Source organism: Hetaerina americana, unplaced genomic scaffold, assembly GCF_022747635.1.
Source record: "Hetaerina americana unplaced genomic scaffold, ioHetAmer1.1.p SCAF_9, whole genome shotgun sequence".
NCBI classification, from domain to species: domain Eukaryota; kingdom Metazoa; phylum Arthropoda; class Insecta; order Odonata; family Calopterygidae; genus Hetaerina; species Hetaerina americana.
Window position 1 is genome coordinate 70548135 of NW_027287538.1, and position 24621 is coordinate 70572755.

The window sequence follows — 24621 nt, forward strand, 5'->3', positions numbered from 1 at the left end:
TTCGATGGACAGAAACCTGCTTCGTAAAAAACCACACTCCAAATTCTATTTAACGAGCTCTTTAACATCCTTAATTAACGCGCCTGTCATCAATTCCCTCCTCCCTGTGAAAGCTTCTTTACCTAATTGCATTCTCCGTCATGCCACAAATACTCTGATTCTTGTCTTTTTCACAACACAGATTGGTCTTTACCTTCACATCTTGTTTCAACGCCATAACACTGACATTGAAAAAAATGCATTGGAACTTGAATGAAAGGATGGAGTACCACTTCAAAATCAATGAACACCTTTTCTAGGGCAAATATCAGGATTAAAGGTAGTGTTTATTACCTCACCAGTTCACCCAGAGATGATTCTATGGTAGTTCTTCATACCTTGTGAGGGCATTTATTTGTTTCTTTGGCAACCTAAATGTTTAAATGGGCATAATGACTCCCTGATTGGAGTATTCCCATCCCATGATGTTTTTCACTCGATATGCCATTAGCAGTTTTGAAAAGCAGTGTATTATCCCACCGTTTCTTGACAGACTCTTAGTTCTACCGGAATAGCAGTAGACAAGAACTTGGGAATGAGGAAGGAAGACACGTTATTCAGTATCTCAGTTTCCACTTATATTGGCAGTGAATTCTTCTCGGGATTTCATCCGGGTAATCTCCTCCATCTCCATCGCTGCCGACGTTTCGATGAAATCCTTTTCCATCGTCATCAGGGCCGATGCCGGCCCATCGGCCCTGATGACGATGGAAAAGGATTTCATCGAAACGTCGGCAGCGATGGAGATGGAGGAGATTACCCGGATGAAATCCCGAGAAGAATTCACTGCCATCATCCGCCGGGAGAAATTGAAGTCCTTCCACTTATATTGTTTTTAATTCTGTATACGAAAAATAACATCGGCAACTATTTTATTAACTGTGACTATCGTCATTATGACACCAAAGGAAGGCACTACATCCACTATGGCAATATTTTATTTTATTTTATTGCACAACACAACATACATACATACATGTATTGCACATACACGGGCAATTACCCATTAAAATTTAAGAATACTACCTTGATCAAAAATTTCCCGGAATTTATTCAGAAAATTAAAAATACAAGTTTATTCATCTTAATCTATATTGTCCCCTTCAAAGTAATCCCCATCGACTGCAACACACTTATGCCAGCGCTTGATCCAATCCTCGAAACATTTTTTATATTCGGTTTTCGGTATGTCCATCAGTGCTTCCTGCGATTTTTCCATTACTTCCTCTCGGCTGCTAAAACGCGTTCCCCGTAATGGTTTTTTAACTCGATTGAACAGAAAGAAGTCACAGGGAGCCAAATCAGGTGAATTCGGTGGCTGTTGGATGGTATTTGTTGCATTTTTCGTCAAAAAATTACGAATAATGATAGCACTGTGCGACGGTGCGTTATCATGGTGCAAAATCCACGAGTTTTCTGCCCACATTTCTGGTCTCTTTCGGCGAATTGCTTCACGCAAACGTCTCATAACGCCCAAATAATACTCTTTGTTTACTGTCTGGCCTTCTGGCAAAAATTCATGATGCACTACACCGTTGTAATCCATGAAAACCGTCAGCATTGCCTTCTTTTTTGACTGAAAACGACGTGGTTTTTTTGGTCTCGGCTCATTTGGTGAACGCCATTCACTTGCCTGATGTCTGGATTGCGTGTCGTACTCATAAACCCACGTCTCGTCTCCAGTAATGATCCTTTTGATGAATGTGGGATCGGATTCAGCCTCGCAAATCATGTCTTTTGCGACGTCAACACGGTCTCTTTTTTGCATGAAATTGAGGACTTTTGGCACCAACTTTGATGCTACACGACGGAAACCCAAATCATTAACCACAATGTTTTGGGCGGATCCATAGGCAATGTTAAAGTCCTCCGCTATTTCTCTGATGGTTAATTTGCGGTTATTGACCAACATTTCTTTTACTTTATCAATTTTTTCACCGACTTTCGATGTCGATGGTCTGCCACTGCGTTCATCATCTTCGATTGACTCACGACCACTTCTGAACCGCTCGTGCCACTGGTAAACGACCGTTTTTTTTAGAGAATCGTTGCCGAAACACTTTTCCAACATTTCCAACGTCCGTGCGCCACTAAATCCGTTTTTTACGCAAAATTTAATACAAGTTCGTTGTTGCAAATTTAAATCCATTTCTGCAATTGTAAAAAATCGCCAACACACACAGAGATAGATGTACTCTTGGCTACGTAACTTTTGCAAATGTCAAGTTATGACACTAAGATTTAAAGGGAATATCAACAACAGATGTACTAATTTAACAAAAAAACAGAACTCAAATCGGAACGATGGGAGCGCCACACGGTGGTTATTCAGGGAACTTTTTGATCAAGGTAGTATATATAAAAAATGAAAAAGAAATTTCTTCACAATTACAAATTGTATCTCAAACATCGCTTAAACTGCATAGCATTCATAGCAAAGAAATCAATTTCAGGAGGAAGTTCATTTCCTTCCCTCAGAATTCTAGCTATTGGGCTGTGGTACATATAGTTGCGTCTATAAAATTCTCTGTGAAATAATAACTTGCTTCTGGTAGCATAAGAAGGCGTTTGCAAAGAGACTAATTCCAAAAGTTCTGGACTGGACACGCTATTATTCAACAATTTGTGTAGGAACATCATATCTGCCATGATGCGCCGGGAAGATAAAACTGAGATCCCCAGGTCCTTGTATGCATCCGGGTACGAAATATTGTACATGTCAACACCAAGTTTGCGCATGCATAGCCTAATAAAGCGTCTTTGAACCTTTTCAAGCCTATTAATATGACACTCATAAAATGGTGACCACACAATGCAGCCATATTCCAAAATTGGTAAAACAAGCATGGTGAATAGTGATTTGATGCAAGTTACATCAAAAATATCTCTGGTGAATCGGGTGATGAACCCCAACATTTTATTAGCTCTTTTAACACTAGTATCAATATGTTTGTCAAAAGTCATTGAGTGAGTAAATATTATGCCCAGATCCTTGATCTCAATAGTTCGGTCGAGAGGTGTATTCTTGATGCAATACTTGAATAAAACAGGAGTATTATTTCTATAGAATGACATACAGCTACACTTTTTGATATTGAGTTCCAAGACATTGTAAGAACACCAGTTTGATAATTGATTTATGCTATTTTGCAATACATGGCAATCAGTTAAGGATTTAATTTTTAAGTATAGTTTTAAATCGTCCGCAAATAGGAGAAACTGTACATGATGGATTGCACTTGCAATGTCATTTATGAATACATTAAACAGAAATGGACCCAAATGTGATCCCTGAGGAACTCCAGAAGTGACATTAAATGTGTTTGAAAGGTGTGATTTTATTTTTACAACCTGCTTCCTCTCATGAAGGTAGCAATCAAACCATTTTAACAATCTACCAGAGATACCATAAGCATAGAGTTTACTAATAAGATGATTAATACTAACTGTATCAAAGGCCTTGCTAAAATCCATGTATATGGCATCGACTTGCAAACCAACATTAAATGCCTTTATAACATAATTCTGAAAGGAAATCAAATTAGTGGTGGTGGATCGACTAGCATAAAAACCTATTAGAACTAATGCATTAAAATTAGGGTCCAAGGTAATGAGCATCAGATTACGTAACAAATTACCCAAAAGTATAACGGGTACTAAGGGAACTACTGCATTCAAACAAATTAAAAAGATATCTACAGTGTAATATGTTCTACTCGTTTAACGAATTTCTCAAAAATACTCTTTCTTCCATCTTTCATGGATCTTTGGATCCATAGTTTTAGATTATAGCAATTCTCTTAGTCTAGTTCATATTAATGCTCTGAGATTTTTAATGGATATTTGTGTGCAGGTCCCATTTTATGTGTATGTGTGTTTGTGCTACCTTTATTGAAATTGTTAGTACCACATTTTGTATCTCAATTGAGTTTTTATGCATTTTACTCCTTTTTGACGTGCCTTATATTATGCACATACACCATCCACCAGGGATTTTTGTAATATTAACTTTGGGCAAATAAAATGTATTATTATGATTCTCTTTGGCACCTGTGGATGGGTAATGTTTTACACAAGATTAAAATTATATCCCTCACCCCTAGTAGCAGAGGAGGATCTCTTTGATGGAGGATGGTTTAATAAACCTACTATAAATAAGGATTCATAACCCAAGGTAGCTCACCACATTTGGGATGACACTCTACTAACCAGTTTGGATGTCAAGGTTACCCAAGTGATAGAGCCCTATTGTTTGGGGGATCTGTTTTGTGTTAGACTCCCAGTGCTTAAGCCCTTGAAAACCTATATGCCTTTGCCTGCCCTTCACAGCATCCCAGCACTCCCAACCAGTATGTTCAGACGAGAAGGAAGTGGATTGACTGGGAGTCACGAACACTTGTTTAGTTTGTTAACCCACTGGTATGGCCACTCACAAACAGTATATTCACTGACTACTCGGATGCTACCCTAGCTGATCTGAAGGTTTGTTTTTGAGGTTTAATCCCCACCTTCTTACGACAAGCAGGGATACTGTGTGCCATGTCTAGATTTCCTGTACTGTGGAAACGCAAAAGCTTCCTTCATACTTCACTCTTTCTTTATATATTCTTCTTTATATATTCTTCTTTACATCTTCTCACCCAACTTCTTTCACAAAAATGTCTACCAGGCACTACATTACAAATTTGAAAAGCTGTTTCTTCATCAATATTCGCTTATTCTGAAATGATTTAATAATGCTCTAAACTTAACTAATAATTCCTCAACTCCTCAAGTTCATACAGAAATAACGAACTCACCAGTTCTCTGTCACTCATACTGCTTAGAATGCATTTAATCACGAATGCATCATTTGTCACCCCACCTTGCCAATGCTTTCATGGAATACACATATGACATGTGAGTTTCCTTACTTGGCTTATTTCTTTTTGTGGGACTCATGCGATATCAGCCTGAACAGATGTGGATAGAAATTATAATGTAACCTCCTCTTTAGAGTTTGTCTTGGAAAATTCTCTTCTGCAACACTTTACAAGCACATCTTTGCTGATCTTCTACATACCTACTCATATGTATATATGAGTAGGCACACACAAATGAAAAATTTGAGAAAGAAAATGAGGGCTGTGAGGTATTTAATGTACTAGCTTCTCACACAAGGACCCAGGTTAAAATCCCAGAAGTGGTGATTTTATCATGGTATCCTGATCTCTACTTGGTGCTAATGGTGGGTACTTCAAGTGGAATAGGCCATTCATATTTAGGGAAGTTTAACTGTAAACCCTATGATGAATTCTATAATTAGTAGGCTAATGCCGATGATAGTTATCTATCATACTGTTCCTACATTCCCTGAACATCCTATCCTTAATGAATGACCCACCTATTCCTAATGGTTCAAATGACCTAGACTCTTGGTTGTCCCCCCAAATAACCTCTAGTGCAAAAGTTGAGAACTCCTAAGTTGAAATTGAGTGAAGTGAGAATATGCAATTCAAAACTTAAGGGAAATGAATTGTAAAAAGAATAACTAGTTTTCGGGGGGGCGACTGACAGCTAAGGTAATTTGCACCATTAGAGATGGATGGGAAATGAGGAAGGGTGGAGAGAAACCCGGCATCAGCACTAGCCTACTCTTAACGAAAGGCACCAAGGGGTCTGCAGTTTAACTTCCCATCCAACAGACAGCGTACTTACACAAGGTGCTCTTCACAAAGCACCTCAAGTAGGGATCAGGATACCTCTGATAAACATGTCGTCACCAGGATTCAAACCTGGCCCCTCTCAGTGGGAAGTCAGTGTGCTAGCAACTGCAGCATCTCGATCCCCACATAAAAAGAACTATTCTTATTTGATTCAAGATAAATTTCCATCATAAGTTCCCTTTATTTCAAATCCCTAACAAAATAAAATCACTGAAAACTTAATTTCCAAGCCCACATACTAATACTATGTCACCACTTACCTTTGGTGTCAATTGACATTGCAGGGGTCTGAGAATATTGTGGGAAACCAGCTGGTATCATAATACAACCTAATACCTCCCCACTTTGCTGGATGATGGTAAGTTCCAATCACAAACTCTTTAAATACACTGTCCCTCCTGGCAAAGGCTTCCCATATCATCAGAAAAAGCAGTTTCAGTGGATGCGAAAAGTTATTTGTAACCTTCATCTATGAAGTAACTAACAAGTTCATTCTGGTTCAGATGACATTGGGGATCCAACATCAGTTTGGTTTCAGGGAATATTAGGGTTGAAAGGCTAGCATTGCTCTTGATTTGAATCAGGCAAACTGGGAATATAATTTCACTTCATTTCTTGGGTGCCTGGTAAAACGGTACTTGGAATACAAACGGGTCAATTATTCACTAAAATCAAACTTAGTGGAATATCATACCATTTATCCTCAGCAGAAGTCACACCTTTGGCTATTCTCAGGGCTTGCGATTCCATATATGCATTTAGAAACAGCTTTGCTAATTGCTGTGAGAATCAAAATGATATGACAAGTTTCATCACAGTGATAACTTTTGAAAGAAACTCAACTTTCGGTAATAACAACCTCAACTGTGAACGACCAGCAAGTAACCATCCTGTTCAGGTGCAAGCAATCTCAGAATCCACAAAACAAAAAGATCTGGTGTGATTTTTATTACCAAGGTGAGAGTTGCACCATTAAAACTTCAATACTTCTAACAGTGCTCTCAACGTTTTACTTCTCTAAGTGCAATGTTTGCAGCTCCATATTTAATTCCTCTCGGAGATTGATCATTACTGCAATTTTTGTACAGAAATGTTAAAATTTGATACATACATTTTTGGCAGTGAAAAAATTCTTACTGAAAGCTACCCAAATGAGATACAATGTAGAGAAAAAGTGACAAAAAAATCATTTATTTTCCAAGTTTACATAGTTTAATGGAAAAAGAATAATTATAACATTTCAAATTTTAATTGATAGATTCATTTTCAAAGCAAACCCATCAAAATAACAACATTATTATATCAACAACAATACCTGCAACTGACTTCAGAGAGATTGATATTTTGACATGTCTTAAAAATATATTATCGTACATTTGATCACATTGTGCTACAAAAATTCCTGTAATTTTAAGAACCACAAGTAATATACACACGCATGATATATCATTCATATTGAACCAACATTCACACATTTTTCGATGCCTATTGCATAAAAATTGATCTAATTATATAAAATCTATATGAAAATTATTGAAATTACGAATTTCATAAAGCACATCACAGCCTTTCATATGTATAAAAGGCAAGCCGAATAGTCATGCCCTGAAGATTTCCCAATGCACCCTGCTTCTCGCATCAATATGCCTTCATAATATCAAGGGTGAATCACGAGGGAGAGCTGAATGGTTAAACAGAATGGGGGCTAGTGTAAGGAGATCCAGGGTGCATCTCATCTTGTGGAATGTGAACCGAGTCTCCTCCGCCCTCATCATTGCCATCCTTTTCTGCCCCGTCCGGGTGATCCCTCCCCTCCCTCTCATTTCTACCTCCTCCACCATTCAAGAGTCTTTGCCTCTCCCTGTACATGCTGACCCTTATATTCTCCAGTTGGTGATATTTGCAGAGTTTGAGAAGAGCACAGACGGAAAGACCCACCCAACAGGCCCAAGATGCCCATGCTCCAAACTGCAAAAACATGTACGAAAACAGTGAAGACAAACAAGAAGGGGGTGATTCATAAAAATCAAAAAGAGTTTGAATAAAAAGTAAAAATAAAAGTTAAGCATCAACTGGCAAGCTTGCCTCTAATGCCCCCCCCCCCACTCTAACAAAGTCTTCAGTATACCTCCACAAACCAAAATGACCTGCATTCACCTGCGATATCTGTGCATCAAATCCAGTCATAACTATTTACTCGGTATTTAGTAATAAAGACCTTCAGTCAAATATTTCTGTAGAAATAAGAAACCAATTAATCCAAAAGAGGATTATACGTATTATGAGCAATACTCCTTGCGATGCACCATGTAAACCTCACTTCAAAAGACTTTGTTTATTACCAGTACCATGCATATATTTTATTTGATTAGGTAATCTACCGGTTAAGGTAGGTTTTTCGATGGACAGAGCTTCCAAACAAATATTTTGTGACTCCTAAAAAAACAAAATCCAGCATCCTCCTCTACATCAGGTCCCTCTTCATCTATGAGTACTTTCTTCCTCCCTTCAACACTCCCTCCAACATCCCTATCCTGTTCCTTTCCTCGTTTGCCAAACATTCTACCCTCCATCCCACTGCTGGTCAATACACCCTTCATTCACTTTTCCTGCCTCCATAGGATTGCTCCTAACAAACCCCTCTCTTCGCCCACCATACCAAGTACTTCCTCGTTTGTTTTCTTCTCTGTCCATTTCACCTTCTCCATCCTTCTCCACAGCCACATTTCAAAAGCCTCCAGTCTACGTCTATCCTCCTGCTTCAATGACCACGTTTCCGCTCCGTACATAGCTACGCTCCAAATTAAAGTTTTTACAAGTCTTTTCTTAACATCCTTACTCAAAGTCCCTGTCATCAACTCCCTCCTCCTTGTGAAAGCCTCTTTGCCTAGCGCAATTCTTCTCCTTAAGTCCCTACTACTTTGACCGTGTTGGTCCAAAACACTACCGAGATAGGTAAACTGTTCTACCTGCTCTAGTTTTTGCCCTCCTATTTTAATGTTAAGCTTGGCCTTTTTCTTTCTAGAAAATCGCATAACCTTTGTTTTATTAATATTGATTCTCATCCCATATCTATCTCACTGAATACCTCTCCCCAGATGGAACATTAGGGAATCTCACCTTATTGGTAACTCTTTTGACGACGCTGCCAACATAATAGTTAACGGGGTTCAAGTCCGGGCTATTTGGGGGCCAGAACTCCACCAACCAGAACATATCAATGTTATCTGAGAGCCAGTTTTGGACTAAATGATTCATATGAGCTGGTGCACCATCCTGTTGAAAGAGAAATTGTCTTTCCGAGGCCTCAGTTACCATCCAAAGATTCACAAAATTCTTCAAAGTTTGCTGATAGACTTCTTTGGTGACAGTTTGTCCCTTTTCAAAGAAATGTGGCGGCATGATATCACCCTACTGGACACAACACCTAGGAAATGAACACCAGCCAGAAATTTCATTCGAGCAACAAACGAGTTGTCCTCGGGGTCATGGGCGAGCCGGCGATCATTTCTCCGGTTGATCTTCACGTCGACAGTGAAAATTTTTTCATCAGTAAAGAATCTGATTCGTTCCGCAGCTTCATTTTTTAGAGAACACACTAACAGGTTGCAGCGAGCAATCGGCTTTGTTCTGGCAGCCTCAGACAGCATCTGTCGCACCTTTATTGGGTATGACTTGTATCGTAGGTCCTCCTCTGCCATCTAACGCATTGTTCGCTTGCTAACATTCAATTCTGATGCCAATTTCCTCAACAATCGTCCTGGGTCCTCTGAAATCAGCGCCTGAGCCTTCTTGACAACTGCCGCAGTTCATGACCCGAGTTTCCTCGAATGAGGTTTCCTCGGCGGGCTAGCGACACCTTCCCCAGACTTTTCTGAAGCATTATAGTTAGCCACAATATCGTAAACAGTTGATCTGGGGTACCCGAAGAATCAAACTATTTCCCTGGGCGAATTCCCAGGGCAAACACTTTCAATAACAGCGGCTCTTTGATTGTACTCCACACTTGTACATAACACATTGACCATTTTGAGGTTATGAATTTTTACTAGATGCCTATAGCTTTCAAGAATGCCAATCACACTCTTCAGTGGAACTACGATATGGTGGGAAATGCAAATTGAAATTTGTCCAGAGATAAGCACCACACCCTGTACATACTTCAGGTCCGCAAATATGGGGTGTTTACATGAATCTGTGAGTTACATTTATTTTAACAATAGTTAATTCCTAATTCTGAATGTACTGCTGGAAGATTGACTGTTTTACAATAATTTTTTTCAACCATATCCAAAATTTTAACAGATGAACATTTTCTGGCAGAGTACCGCAGTGCTACCTCTTGAGACCCCTTAATGCACCACCCAGTATTCAGTCAGACTCTGTCAGGTTTACGCATGAGTCGGGATTGACTAGAATTTACTGTAATGAATCCAATTATACATTTAATAATTACTTGCTCCAGCACAAACATTTTAGCAGAAACAGATTATTCAAATCTCTGAATAATCACTAAATATCTTTAGCTCCAGATTTTTAAAGAACCAGATAAAATAACTCTACGCTGTGGTAATTTCCATTTAGATAGGAACCAATGGTCAAGCTCATAATATATGGAGGCCAATTATCAGTATCAAAATCACAACCCTATTATCAACAATAAGAGGCTGGTCGAAAAAATATGCAAAAATAAAATCATTAATCCAAGATGTTGATAGAATTGAGCTCTTACGACTAGTTGTATTGAATGGCTAACGCCACAAGTCAAGGATAGGTTAAAAGGTAAAAAGGAAAGGGATAAGAAAGGTGAATACGAATACGCGTATTCCAGCCACAAGGTAGCCCTCTTCAGCATACTGAAGGTGAATCGTCATGACAACACAAGTCTCATTTCGACTTGTGTTGTGGTGAACTATTCTTATTTGTACTTTGTTTAGAAAGGTAAACTGTTTACCGCTATTGGAGTTTTTCATTTATTCAATCCAAGATGGATCAAGATACGAGGGTGGTAAAATAAGTCTTCAGAAAATCCAAGAGATGGCGCTCGTAGCATTGAAAATAAATTTTTTCCATTAAATAACACTCCTAACTAGTCATCTGTATCTGTCATATAGTTTCAATGTTGTCATCGATTGATGTAAACAACTTTAATTTGCCTATAAAAATGGATACAAATGAGTTTTGAGCAGTGATTAAACACTTGTATTTGAAAGGGTTGATGCTGAAAGAAATCAAAGCTGAGTTGGACAAAGTTCATTGCACATCTGCTCCTGTGTTTCCAACTGTTTACAATTGGGTGAATGAGTTCAAACGTGGTCGCACATCCAGAAAAGATCAATGCTGATCCAGATGCCCTGTGGAAGTGCCTACCCACGAAATGATTGACAAAATCCATGATATGATTTTAAGTGATCCAAGACTCAAAGTGCATGAAATAGTAGAAGCCATAAGCCATAGAAAAAAATCTCAGCAAGATGGGTGCTGCGTTTACTCATAGCGGAGAATAAACGCAATCATGTGTTCGACTGGGAGGTTGTTTTGGAGCTTTTCCGTCGCAATCCTGATGAGTTTCTGCGTCGATATATAACCGTTGATGAAACATGGATACACCACTACACTCCAGGGACAAAGCAACAGTCAAAACAGTGGATTTTTTAAGGTGAATGGGCTCCGAAGAAGGCGAAGATGGTTAAGCCGGCTGGTAAGGTTATGGCCACGGTCTTTTAGGATGCTCGCGGAATAATCTGCATTGATTACTTGAAAAAGGGAACAACAATAAAAGGAGAGTATTATGTGTCATTATTGGAGCAGCTGAGTGAGGAAAAGCGCCCTCATCTGAAAAAGATTCTCTTTCATCAAGACAATGCACAGGTGCACACCTGCGCAGTTGCGATGGCCAAAATTATGGAATTAAAGTTCCAATTATTACATCATCCACTGCATTCATCAGATTTGGCCCCCAGTGACTATTTCTTATATCCAGACTCAATTAAGAATGGCTTGGCGAACGAAGGTTTACGTCTAACGAGGAGGTAATCGATCAAAGAAATGCCTGTTTTGAGGAGCTTCCAAAATCCTACTTTTTAGACTGCTTAAAAAAGTTGAAAAAACACCTAGACAAATGTATAGGGTTGAAAGGATATTATGTTGAGAAATAAAAAAAAAATTGTCCAAAAAAATGGTTTTTTCTACGGACTTATTGTACCACCCTCGTAGTTTAGGGCGCAGGGCTCAAGTCACAACTTTTCTGGTGATCAAAACAGCTTTCTTTTCATAAAAACATAACTGGACAATCATGATGTACCCCATTTTGTACACGCTGTAATCATTTATAATGAACAAATCTCATCTAATATAAAACCAATTCTAAAAACACAAATCTTACATATGGCTGGCATACATGTATGAATCAATACTAAGTTTGTGTCCAATATTTTAAGACAAGACAATATTTTCACAATTTATTGTTACCTGTGCAGTTCCCATTTCAATATAAAATCCTGATGTTTCAATTTTATCTTGTACATCAATTGAATTTCCAGCCGCTATTTGACACCTGGAATAACCAAAAGAAATCATTCTTACTTTAAGCAGATAAAATATTAACTTAAATACTGGTCATAATTTTGAGTGTTATTATTATGTACAGTAATTATGAAGTACATATATATTCTATCCCTTCCCAAAAGTCACAACAAAGGTGTGGTGGCAAGGCAATTCGATGACCCCTAGGGCTGGAGTAATGGTAATTGCTACAGGTAGGGTCATCAATTCCATATACAGTAGAACCTCGCTTAATTAGCACTCAGATAGTGAGTACTTCACATAAAGAGCAAAAATATTGTGCCCAAAAATAACTCGCTTAGCAAGCGACATTTTGCATAACAAGTGACAAGGGGAGGGGGATACCCTTTAGTGATTGCACTGGCTGTTAATGCTTGGGTTCAGCACAAGTTTCACCATCATTGTAGAGTTACTAGTGATCGCACATTTGTCCAAACTTGTGTCTAGGTGTGTTATTTGTGACTTTTCGTGCACAGTTTAATAATATTTTATGAATGGTTTTAAAAATGTCCCCAAAGAAAAAGCTGCAAAAGACAGTCAAAATTTACGTAATGATAATGCTATGCCACATTTTAAAAAAATTGAAGAGTTGGTAAGAGTTGGCTGGGTCTCTTTACAGGTTTCTCATAAAAATAAAGTATAAATTATCATAAATAATAAAGTAATTATTTGGACTCTTTTTTGTTTTCCATGGATCGAATTCACATTCACGGTGGTTTCATTTTGCGATAGAAGAAGAGGTGAACTTGAACCACGATCCTATATCCGATGTCTACACCATTTCTGCAAGGAACGCATTATCCTTTTTGAATTACGTGAAAACATGAAAAAAAAAGATTCAACAAATGAGTGTTTCATTTTATGAGAAAGGTTGTGGAACGGATCATTCTCTTATCATGGGGTTCCACTGTAGGTGCATCGTTTGAGGGGTAGGAGGCACCCAAAAAGTAGCCTGTTGCTGCCACATTAAACACACAATTGGGAAAGGCAATGGGTAACCACTCTTAGTGGTTACCCATTGCCTTGTCCTCAAAATACTGAGGGGAGGGGCAATGGGTAACCACTCTTAGTGGTTACCCATTGCCTTCCCCCTCAGTATTTCGAGGACTTCCACATAATGCTAACTGCCACTGCCCCAGAGGCACAAACTCTTTCTGGATAATACATAAATCATTCAACTCATTTTGACACAGACTCTCCATTAGGATGCCTTGGTAGCTTATCTGGCCAAAGCACTCCACGAGAAATCGACGTATCCAGGTTCAGATGCTGGTCAAGGCAGTGATTTTTACACTTTGACATTGCTGGATATTAATGCACATTGTAAAACTATTGCCACAGCATCTCCTGCAGTTTCTTTGAACCTACTTAATCTCCTCTAAGCTCCACCATTAGTAAGAATAGACTACATTAAGGGTCTTGGGATTGTAGTTTACACCAACCTACTTTTTTACTAACATTATCTTATGATAAGTCTAACTCCAATATTATATTTATATTATAAGGTGCAATACATTTCACCAACTGGTGGAAATGTACCTGATGATGCCGCAAGTTGGTGAAATGCATTGGACCTAATAATAAAAATCTGTGGAAAAGTCTGTCTTTTTAGGATGGATAGTATATACAGGGACCTGTATACACACTAATGGACACTAAAAATGTTTGTAACCCAAATACATGAAATACATTAGCTATAATGTACAATTATTTGTCATCATTATGTCTACGAATAAATGTTTAGATGCTAGGAAAAACATTAAAACAAACTAATTTAAATAGAACTTACGATGGAAATCTCTCTGTCATGTTTTTACACCACACAATGAAGCCCAATGTAATCATTAAGGCAGCAACAATGGTCATCAAACATAGGATCACACTACCAACAACATCCACAAATGCTGACAAGAATGAACTGTGTGATATAAAAAACAGAATTGTTAACAATTATTGTAAGAAAATTCACAATTACCAGCTGCAAAACTGGCACTAGATACTTGAGCACTCCAGATGAAATCATGTTACCACGTGATATATTCCCTTACAAAATATTACGAAGTATTAGCTAATGTTGGCATCCCAGACCTACTAGTTCATCTAAGCCAAGGGCGAGCCCTCCCCACTGCAGTTTCACTGGCTCAGTATCGCTATGAATGCAACAGGATTACAGACATTTATACAGATGAGTGTACATCATCAATTGTAAAATTTAGAAAGGATTGTGAGGATTGTATAGGAAGTAGAACAGGATCATGGAGTATCATTAGCATCGTCACTTTGGGACCATACTGATATCTGGGAAATAGTTTCATTATTCACGCTTACTCTCACAATGACGAACCCAGAATTAATAAATATTAAATAAGCATACGCACCCAAAAGAAAATCAACTGTACATATTACTAAAAATGGCTCACATTTTATTGTTTTTATTAATACATTAAAGGTAGGGCGTCATTAACCAAATTGGGAGTCATTCTTTGAAAATTATGTACAAAAAAACTCCGACTTTGCGTACACCTCTAGTTTTATAACACAAACTTGTATTTAAATAAGACTTAGAGAAGAGTGCTAAGTCTTATGCTTTTGAAACATGCGAAATGTATGCCATGCTATGCCTCCAATGACACCAATGTCTCAACCAAAACAACTCACCAATAAAGAGTTAGCATTTTTTCTGCACTCATTCTGATTAGTAAGCACTCTGGTATTTATTTGCGTACTCTTGTGCAGGTGAACCCACTTTCTACACAGATTATTTCGTGTTTTACCTTTCTTTATAGCAACTTAAACGTGAACTGGTAGCTTCTGGCACTGGTATTACACAATATCTCCAAATACTTTAAATAAATCAAACTATGAGCATTATACGAAAAATAATGGCGTAACAAGCATCACAATTATCTATATCTCCTAATTCACAGAGCGTATGCCCACGCGAATACGACTTAAATCACTGAATATTCTTGTGTACGCCAAAAGTATCAATTTCATTACATAGGATTGGCATTGTACTTACCTATCGGTTCCTCTGTACAAAAATATTCCCATTCTGTAAATCTGAACCACAGAAGTAATGAAGAGAATCACACCAACGAAAATAGTGTAATTGCAATACGCTTGGGATGCCCAGTTAACATCAAACTGACCATCCTCCTCTTTCCAAACGCCAGAAGAAAATAGCAAGCAATGGCCCCTAGAAATGCAATCGTTCGAAAAAATATTGGGAAGCACTTATTTTCATTGGGAATACAATCACCTAATGAGAATATACCTAAATTCATCTTGGTGAATACTCATTGGCACTGTTATGCATAATGATAAGATGAATGCGATGATATACCCCGTCATTTGGCATAGTATGAGAAGATTGGAAAATGCCATAATTGATAGGCAGCAGAAGCCGAAAAGCTAAGTGCTAATAAATGTCAAAATGAGTTCATTTGAACGATTGAAACGAATCAGTACGTTTTTCAACCACTTGTCACTTAAAATTCTCCGTGAAATTTTCTCGAAAATTTATACTGAACTGCATCACAAAAATTTATGCATTGTAACATTTACTCCTTAGAATAACAACAAACCAATACGACTGTAGCTATCAAGAATCCTTGTTTACGAGTATTTCTCCGATTCTTTCCGTTCTTCAACTCGATTGCGCTCAATATCTTCGATATATCGGAATTATCGTTGTTTATTTAAGGAGTGCGAGAGTACGGGACGACGTATTACAGGATATTTGGAGGCCAGTAAGCTTGGGGAAATAGTTAGAACTTGAACTACGAAGTGGCAGTAGTAGTTTCATAGACATTTAAACAGTAACAATCTGCCACTGCCAATGAGAAATGCCGTGGCGGTGCACAGGTTGGAATTCGGTGGTTGAGATTGGGATATAGAACCGCAATAACGATGATGCCACCATTTCATTCATTCAAGTCATTTTAGTCGCAGCCCTGGAGTAGCCGACTGGACTAACCATGAGCACACACTATTGCATATTGGTGGAGTTAACGATAGGAATAAGCCATTCAATTTATTTGACAATAATCGACAATGAAATATACCCTCATCGGAAAAGGTTTTGAGTAAAACGTGGTGCATCCATGGCATTGCCCACTATGAATTACATGACAATTTCTTGCGCTTTTTTGATACTTAAGGAAGGAGAAAACAGATATTTTTCCTTGAATGAAGTCCCTACGTAGAATTCGACGAATAATTGCTGTAATCTGCCAGAACCGAATAATGTATGCACATTTTCTTGACGTTATTTTCCTTTATAAAAATCCAATTCCTTCACGAAGAAAGGATATCCGGCGATGCCTTTATAAACAATGAAACAAATTTCACTTTTTCTAGTGTAAGGAATGCATCCCATATGTTAGTTCTAGCAGCATGGGTAACACCATAAGCATTTCATGAAACTACAAACCACCGAATAATACCGCAGACTTCTTGTCTATAGCTGTATGCTATCCAAAGAATAATTGAAAATTATTGAGTCATGTAACAATTAATAAAACATACCACAATTGTCTTCCTAGCAAGAAAGGCAAATTTAATAATAAGTTGGAAAATCATTCATGTTTTTTAAAATTACAACCTTTTTAATTTTTCCCCCAACGGATTAACTTGGAACGGAAACAGACGTTACGTCGTGCTGCATTAGTTTAATCAAATAATCTCCTATAAAATAGCAATACTTATGTTAAAAAAGGTTTTTGAGAAATTATATATATAAATGATTTAAAAAATTAATATATAGTTTTTTGTATAATTTAAATTAAGATAAGCAACAATGATAGATTCACTACGATGGGAATATAACACATATGTACTTCTATTGGCTAGCTTTGTTGAAGAAAATGGCGTCTCTGAGCGGGGAAGACAGCGATAATGCAACTGAAGAAACTGGTAAGGGTCTCGTGAATTCTTCCCGTAAGTGTTTTTTTAAGGATTTTATGTATTATGGTATGCTAAATTTTATGTAAAACCGTAATAAGTTGGTCTTGGCGTTAAGTAAGTTAGTTTTTTGCCATTGGCTTCTACCTGGTGTAAACTGCGCATGGCGGAACACTTACCGAGGCGTGTTTTTATTTAATGCTGGTTAGCTTTACTCTTTTTGATAGAATCTTCTGAAGAGATCTGAAAATAGTGTGCTGATATTGGCCGTTGATAAATGACCTGTTTCAATTTCAATTCAGTTTCTACTAGAACTCGTGCAAGGTTTGGGAGATCCACCGCCAAAAGTCCTAGAAGAGGCCGTAAGAAGGGCCCACAGAGCAGGCCAACAAGGTCGTCCGGTAGGAAGCAGGCTCTGCATTTGGAAGTGGAGGATGAAGAGCAAGTAGAAGAGATGGTTGAAGTGTCATCGGAACAAGTATCTATGGAAGGTGCTAGGTCGCCGGATAATTCAGACGCGTATGAAAGAATGGAAGTTGAGCAGCATGAGTATGTTGTTGAAGAGGACGTCGGATATGAAGATGTCCATTCCGGAGAAGTGATTCACGAAGAAAATGGCATGACTGAGGAAAATGGGGACGTCGAGTCGGAAGCCGATAAAAATAATTTGGATGATGATGGTTATGGTAAGTCAGTTACCTAAATTAAATCATAACGGGCGTATGAAGAGTCGATTGCTCGCTTGAATTCGTAAGTAGCAGTATTGTAGCAATGCTGTTATACCCTTTGTCGTTGCCCCTATTTGTGTCAAAAGGTTGTTATCATCGATTAATGTTCTGTCATTATTCACCCGTCATTCTTTGGTATTGTCGCATATGAAATTCCTCTTAAAAGTATGCTCGGTGTGGCATGTGCGTTGATCAAAATATGGAAAAATGCAAGAAGTGATATTGTGTATAGAGCAAATGGGATTTTTAAGGGCGTACAATTTTGAAATTTACAGATAACAATACCGAGATATTAGTTGCACTCTTGACGAGCTAAAATTAACTTCAGACTTAAAACTATCCTATAATCCTAGTAAAGATGTTGGATTTGTAAATGAAAGTACGTTGAAATGGCAATGATTTCATAGTCCAATGAAACAAAGTAGACAATTTCAAATTATTATTAGTAGGTTAGAAAATTTATTTCCTTGCTACGGAAAATGTTAAGTTTGTGATAGCCCTGTGTAGAGTATAGCTGTTCATTTTTGTTGGTAGTAGCATTGTTTTTGTTATGATTATTTGCTGCAAAAAATATTCTTACCTTAATTAATCATCAGCTTTTCAGTCCTAAGATTAGATACTCCTTCCCCTTTACTGCTCCAAGCACCTCTTTTAGTTTTTAATGTAACTTTATTTATTATGGATATTGGCATATGCACTGTGTCCTATTGGCCTCTCTTTGTTATTAAAACCTTCTCATTGCATTTCTAGCATTGTTGTCTCTTCATGCGCATTCCTTCTTGAGTATGATGCCCACTACTGTAATATTCTGGTAGACTCCTCCGATTTTATCACCCTGTATGCGTTGGGAATTACCCTAAGTTCCATATCTATCCTGCAATTATTCTTGGTTAATGAACCCCTCCCAGTAGTTCCCAAATGAAAATCCAGTGGGTGGTCTATTTAACTGCCCAAATATTTTACCTGGAGGAATATCATTGTATCATGTTTGAATGCAAGGCTGTATCTTTTAGAGAAATTTATTTGGATGGTTTCCCATTGCCTTTTACACCACAGTACTTAAGCTGGGCCTGTGGCTGTAGTTCTCGCCTACAGTGACTGTTGATACCAGACTGGTCATCTTCATCTGTGCCATTGGTGCCTTAATGGTGAACCTGCTGCCTTTCACTATTGGTGCGGGGTAGTTTGTTGTAGTTGGAGCCACTTCTCTCAACTGCCTCATTCCTAAAAAATTTTAAAATGTAAAATTTTTTCCATAAGCAGAAAGAAATTGTTTAGGATCGTAGAATCAGTCCCACTTGTCATTAATTAACATGTGGAAAATGTTCATTGAATAATAGGCGTATTTGAAAAAAAATTAATATTACATTTTGGAAAGATTAATCGACATGATTTCAGTCAAAAATCCTGTTATCTGTTTCTATGAGTGACTTAGTAGTATTGGGAAATGTGGCCAATTTTTTAGGATTTAGTGAATTAGGTTAATCAATTTTGCTTCGTCTTTGCCCATATCCAGATTTAGATAGATGATTTTAGAATATATGTATAGCTCATAGTACAAAGGCTTGTTGCCTGAAGAAACCGAGACTGTGCTCATGTGTGTTCTACGTACAAACAATGTATGGTCATCAAAAGTGTAGAAAAGAAAAATTGAATAAGGTCTGCTCCATGAATCAGAGGAGTTATTTCACCCTCCAAAAACCACTCCACGCTGACCCTTCGATGGAAAGAGGAAAACAAGTCACTGAATATACATTGATCTTAATTCCATTGGAATAGATCAATTTTATTCTCAGGTTCAGTGCCAGTCTTGCGCAGTTTTAGCACGCCATATGTCCCATCCTGTTTCCATGATGCAAGGTCCCTGCAAGATGTTAAACTAATGATGGGTTATCTTTTTGGAGGCCATGGTAAATTTGGAAAAGGATCTTCAAAACACTTGAAAATCCTAGGAAATTGCATTGGATGATAAAATGGGAAACATGTTCCAAAGCGTAGTGACCTGCTAATATTTCACCTGTATTAATTAAATACATATTGAGATCCAAGCCCTTATTTTCCTCACTATCATGGAGCAATCATGCAGTGTTGATGGATATTTGGTTCCCTAACATCAGTGCTAGATCTGACCGTATTAAATAATATTTCCTTAAGCCGTGAACCCTGTACAACTTTTGGAAATATTACAGTTTTAGAACAGGCTGTAAGAAGCTCAATTTATCCTTTCCATCAATGCTAGGTAGTGATATATGTTTGGTGGTCAATGCTCATTTTATCTGACCGTGAATATTTTTTTATCTTTCAAATTTAAAAAAATCATTAATATAATAATTCATATAATGTTTTCCAGATAACACGGAAGATGATCTAGACAGCAATGGTGAAGAGATTAGGGGAGAAGAAATGGGTGAGTTTGATGATGTTGGGGCATCAGAGGAGGGTGTTGGTGAGGTGGGTGAAGATGGAGAGGAAGATGAGGATTCAGTTGATGCTGCCATTGCGGCCGCTCGGGAGAAGCGTGCGGCGGCCATCCAAAAGGAAATGCAAGAGGATTTAGAGGATGAGGAGGAAGATGAAGACGAGGAAGAGGAAGACTTCAAAGATATTGATGAGGAAGAGGAGGCAGCCAGCGAAGTGGAGGCGAGAGAAGTGGAAGTGAGGGAGGTGGAGCCACGGGAGGAGGTTAGGGAATTGGATGCTCTCAGTGAGGATGGCAGTGAGGGAGCGGCTGTTGTCGAGGGTACTGCAGTTGAAGAGTATGAGGAAGGAGTCTCTCAGCCAGCCTCGGAAGTGGTTATGGAAGTACAGGAGGAGGAGTGCATTTCAGGAGAAGTGATGGAAGATGAAAGAAATAAGGAAATTGATGAAAATGTTGAGGAGCAAGTTCCTCTTGCAGAAGATGGAAATGGTCCAGCATCTCCCGAGCCTGAAGTTGAGCCGGTGAAGTCTGTTGCTGATGTCCAAAATGGCAATTCACTGGAAGATGTGCCTGAAGAGCCCCGTAAGATAGAGACAATCACCACCGTGTCCACGGAAGGACCAACTGCCTTGGTTGAAGACGTCCCAGAGGATGGACAAAAAAAGCGGAAGAGGAAGACAAGGTTTTCTTTTGATGCGGAGGGAGAAGTCTCGCTCGACAATGCTCCTGTGCCACCCAAACGAATGGCAAGGGGAGACTCGGATTCTGTGGGTATTGATGCTGTGGAGAGCAAGAGGGCAGTATCTCCTAGGAGGGCTGATGTGGCTGTTGCCGATGAGGATAACTCCCGAGATGGAAAACGTTCTGGTTTGGAGTTGGACAGTGCTGGCGATGGGGATTCGGAGAAAAAAAGCAAATCTAAATCCAAGAAGCTGGCCTCTGCAACAAGCACGAAGGACGAGTCTAGGCCCGTGGCTGTGAAGAGGCTAGCAGCTGTAGCTTCAGGAGTCGGAGCTACTGCAGCAGCCCTTCTGGCAGAAGCAGCAGCAGCTGCAAAGGCTTCTATGGAAGGTGATGCCGGCAAGAAGAAATCTGGAATGAAGGGGCAGAAGAGGAAGGTTGTGATGGCAGACGGGGACACTTACGACCCAAGTTCTCCCACTTCAGAGAACTCATGTGATGAAACTCCTGCCAAGAGGGCATCCCGCGAAAAACAAGAGAGAGAGAAAAAGCGGCAGCAAGCAAGCGGTTCAAGTGGCAGCACTGGTAGCAGTGGGGGTACCTCCACAGGGTCGGGTGCAGCTCCAGAGAAGGTGAAGAAGGCCCTGCCAGAGCTGGAGAAATACTGGAAAGCTGTCAAGGAGGACCCAAGTGACTTCACTGGGTGGACTTATTTGCTACAATATGTGGACCAAGAGGTAAGAAAATTTTTTTCATCCTGGTTCTCAGTTTTGTCTATTGACTTACAGGAATGCATTTTTTATTGCAATTAGTATTAAGTAGTAATAGTAATGGACACTCCATTAGTTTTCACTCCCTAGATTCCGTGAAGGGACTCTCCTTGATGACTCCATGCTGCTTCTGGGAATTTCCATCATGTAGGTAAGTTGATAGACTAGGTCGAAGTGTAGGAAGTCAAACAGTTGTCTATCAACTCACCTACGCGACGGAAATCCCCGGAAGCAGCATGAATTCATCAGATAATGTCGTGGAAGCCAAAGGATTAAGGTTTACTCGTAGCCGAAGGTATATATTCTTCCTATTTGTTTCTTGAATAATTTGTTAAACTTGTGTCCAGTAAATTTTATTGCATATTGATACTAATGCCATGTATCATTAACCTAATTTCTGGTGTATGCATGTGTCATAATTTATACATATTCTACCATTTAAGGTAGGTTTTGGATGAAGTCTTTTCAACCATACATTTCCTTACCTTTTGCTTTATTGATACATAAATGTTGTTGCCACTGTCATTGACGAATTAAGCTTGATAAACCATGCATGAGAATGCCTTGGTTTGTTTGTTATAATATCCATGGTGGCAAGTAGTGACATTTTCATTAGTTTTTCTCGTATAATATTAGCCGAAACATATTGAAACTTGCATGAAACTTCTAATGTAGTGTGACTCCAAGTATTTGAAAGGGCAACCTAGAAAAAGAATACTACCATTTAGCTCATCTATTTTCATATGCTCTCTGGACCAAAGAATCCCTCAGGCTTTTTTGACTGACCTTTGAACCATTACAAAAATCAGAATTTGACTTCTTCTAAAGGTCTTGAAAAACTTAAATTTTAAAGCTATTTTAATTTAGCATGTATAATTTTCATAGTTATTAGGAAAATACTTTCCATTACTAAAAAAGAAAGAAAGACTCGTACTTTTCCACAGATTTTATTATACAGTACAATGCGTTTCACCGACTTGCGGCATCATCAGGTACAAATTTGCAAAACAGACAGAGCAAGCATATATACCCTCAGGACAGAGTGGGGGCGGGGAGGGTTGGAAGGATTTGAGAGGGGTGGGGGCTCGCAGGTGCGTTGATGGATTGTTTTGACCATTTCCAGGCTAATTTCTTGGAGAGGAGTGGGGAGGGGTATGGGAATAATTGCTCATTACAAAGTGTCGTGTTGGGGTTCACCAAGTGCCTTCTAATCTCTAATTGCTCGAGAGCGTCCATTTTTAATCCTTTTGGGAGTGTGTGTAATATCTCTGGGACAAAGTCACTGCTGTTGTTGAATTCTAATAAATGCTTGGCGAAGAGAGAGTTGTTATTCTGATTTTTGTGACACCTAGCGTGTTCCTTGACTCGTAACTTGATATTCCTGCCGGTCTGACCGACATAAACGCTGTTGCAATCCTCGCATTTCAGTTTATAAATGCCTGATTTGAGAAGGCTATCCTGGGTGTCTTTTCCATTGGCTAGAAGTTTGGAGAGGGTTATGGGTGGGTAGAAGGCTGCTTTGAGTGAGGTGGGTAGGCAGTTGGAAATCCTATATGAAAGATCTCCCAGAAACGGGATCGAGCACCACTTAAAATCTTTAGATACTGTGGGCTGAGATACGAAAATACTTTCCAATACTTAAGTCATATACTCTTAACTTTTCATTTCCTGAAGTGAAAGTGTCTGTCGAGGGAGTTGAAGGCATTGAGATGGAGCATTTCCCTTTTAAGAATGAACCCAGATGTCTACCCCAGACTACATTCACCCAGTCTAACACAAGTTCTTTTATCCATCCTTTTTTCTTCACAATAAAGAATACCCATGAATGTGCTACTCCTTTTATATGCCTATTGGCTGTGACTGTAATCATTATGGTGATTCTAGTTTTTGCAAATCTTAAATTTTCTCGTATGTAATTAATCAATGCCGATGTTGGCTGGCACATTAAAACAAACTGAAGTTGGTTGGCATTTTTTTATCCGTCCGAGTAGATACAACTTTTTATTCAAGTATATAACAAACCTTTGATATGGGATTAACTACTCAGCATAACCATTGAAGAGCATTTAGCATGGTAAGTGTGGCATTAAATAGTAAAGGCCTCTCTTTGGAAGAGCTGTCTGTAGCAATTGATGCTTATTTTGAAATTCGTGTGTTGAATCTTCAATTCCAATAGCATTCATAATTTTAAAATAATGTTTTTGCCTGATGAGAAAGTATTTGCTTCATTTATTCTTCACAAAATCAGATTTTTAGGAATCTTTCTTTTGAAGACATTTGAAATGCATTCCTGATTGAATTATCAAATGTAAATGAGTCACTCCACGTTTACATATATTTGCTGTGAGAATGCCATACTTCTTTGAAGTTTGTGCATTGCTTTGAAACAATTACCATTTTGGGATTTCTAAAACTTTTAACTGCTGTTCACAAATGTGATCAGTGTACATTGAGATATCAGGAATGCCCTTGGTTCTAATTTCCCCTTTCAGTATATAGTTATGGGGAAAAATGAGCCAAAGCAGTAGCAACGAGTTAAAGTAATAAGTGTAGTGGAGCATGGATTGAAGAAGATAGTCTTCCTTAAATTCACTGTGAATTTTGGAATTCCCCCGCACACATTTTCAAATGATAAAGAAAAAATCAAGAGTTATTGTTACACTCTGTGAAGGGTATGGCTAAAGAGTAAAGATCATCCACTGTTAAGAGATGCAATTTTTCCGTTGATGAAGATTGGCAGAGGTAAGGGTTTTTCATTTGGAGGGTTATTATTACTTGAGTTCATAAACCAGTAGAGAAATCTGCCAAGA

The 24621-nt window shown here is 38.5% G+C and overlaps 2 protein-coding genes across 2 annotated transcripts in view; one reads left to right on the forward strand and one right to left on the reverse strand.

Annotated features, from left to right (window-relative positions):
• Nucleotides 1-6918: 6918 nt before the first annotated feature.
• LOC139698768 (transmembrane protein 179) lies at nucleotides 6919-15946 on the reverse strand. The gene is made up of 5 exons (XM_071597679.1): nucleotides 15586-15946; nucleotides 15331-15507; nucleotides 14098-14226; nucleotides 12216-12300; nucleotides 6919-7712 (listed from the first exon to the last, which is right to left on the reverse strand). Exons 1-5 carry the CDS (start codon nucleotides 15693-15695, stop codon nucleotides 7434-7436), a joined length of 780 nt encoding a protein of 259 aa, XP_071453780.1. The 5' UTR covers nucleotides 15696-15946; the 3' UTR covers nucleotides 6919-7433.
• Nucleotides 15947-17167: 1221 nt separating this feature from the next.
• The window catches only part of Prp39 (pre-mRNA processing factor 39), a 36819-nt gene continuing 29365 nt past the window's right edge, over nucleotides 17168-24621 (forward strand). Inside the window, exons 1-3 of the mRNA XM_071598083.1 lie at nucleotides 17168-17225; nucleotides 17516-17899; nucleotides 20292-21778. Coding sequence (XP_071454184.1) covers nucleotides 17177-17225; nucleotides 17516-17899; nucleotides 20292-21778 — 1920 coding nt within the window. The 5' untranslated portion in view covers nucleotides 17168-17176. The remainder of the gene's footprint in view (nucleotides 17226-17515; nucleotides 17900-20291; nucleotides 21779-24621) is intronic.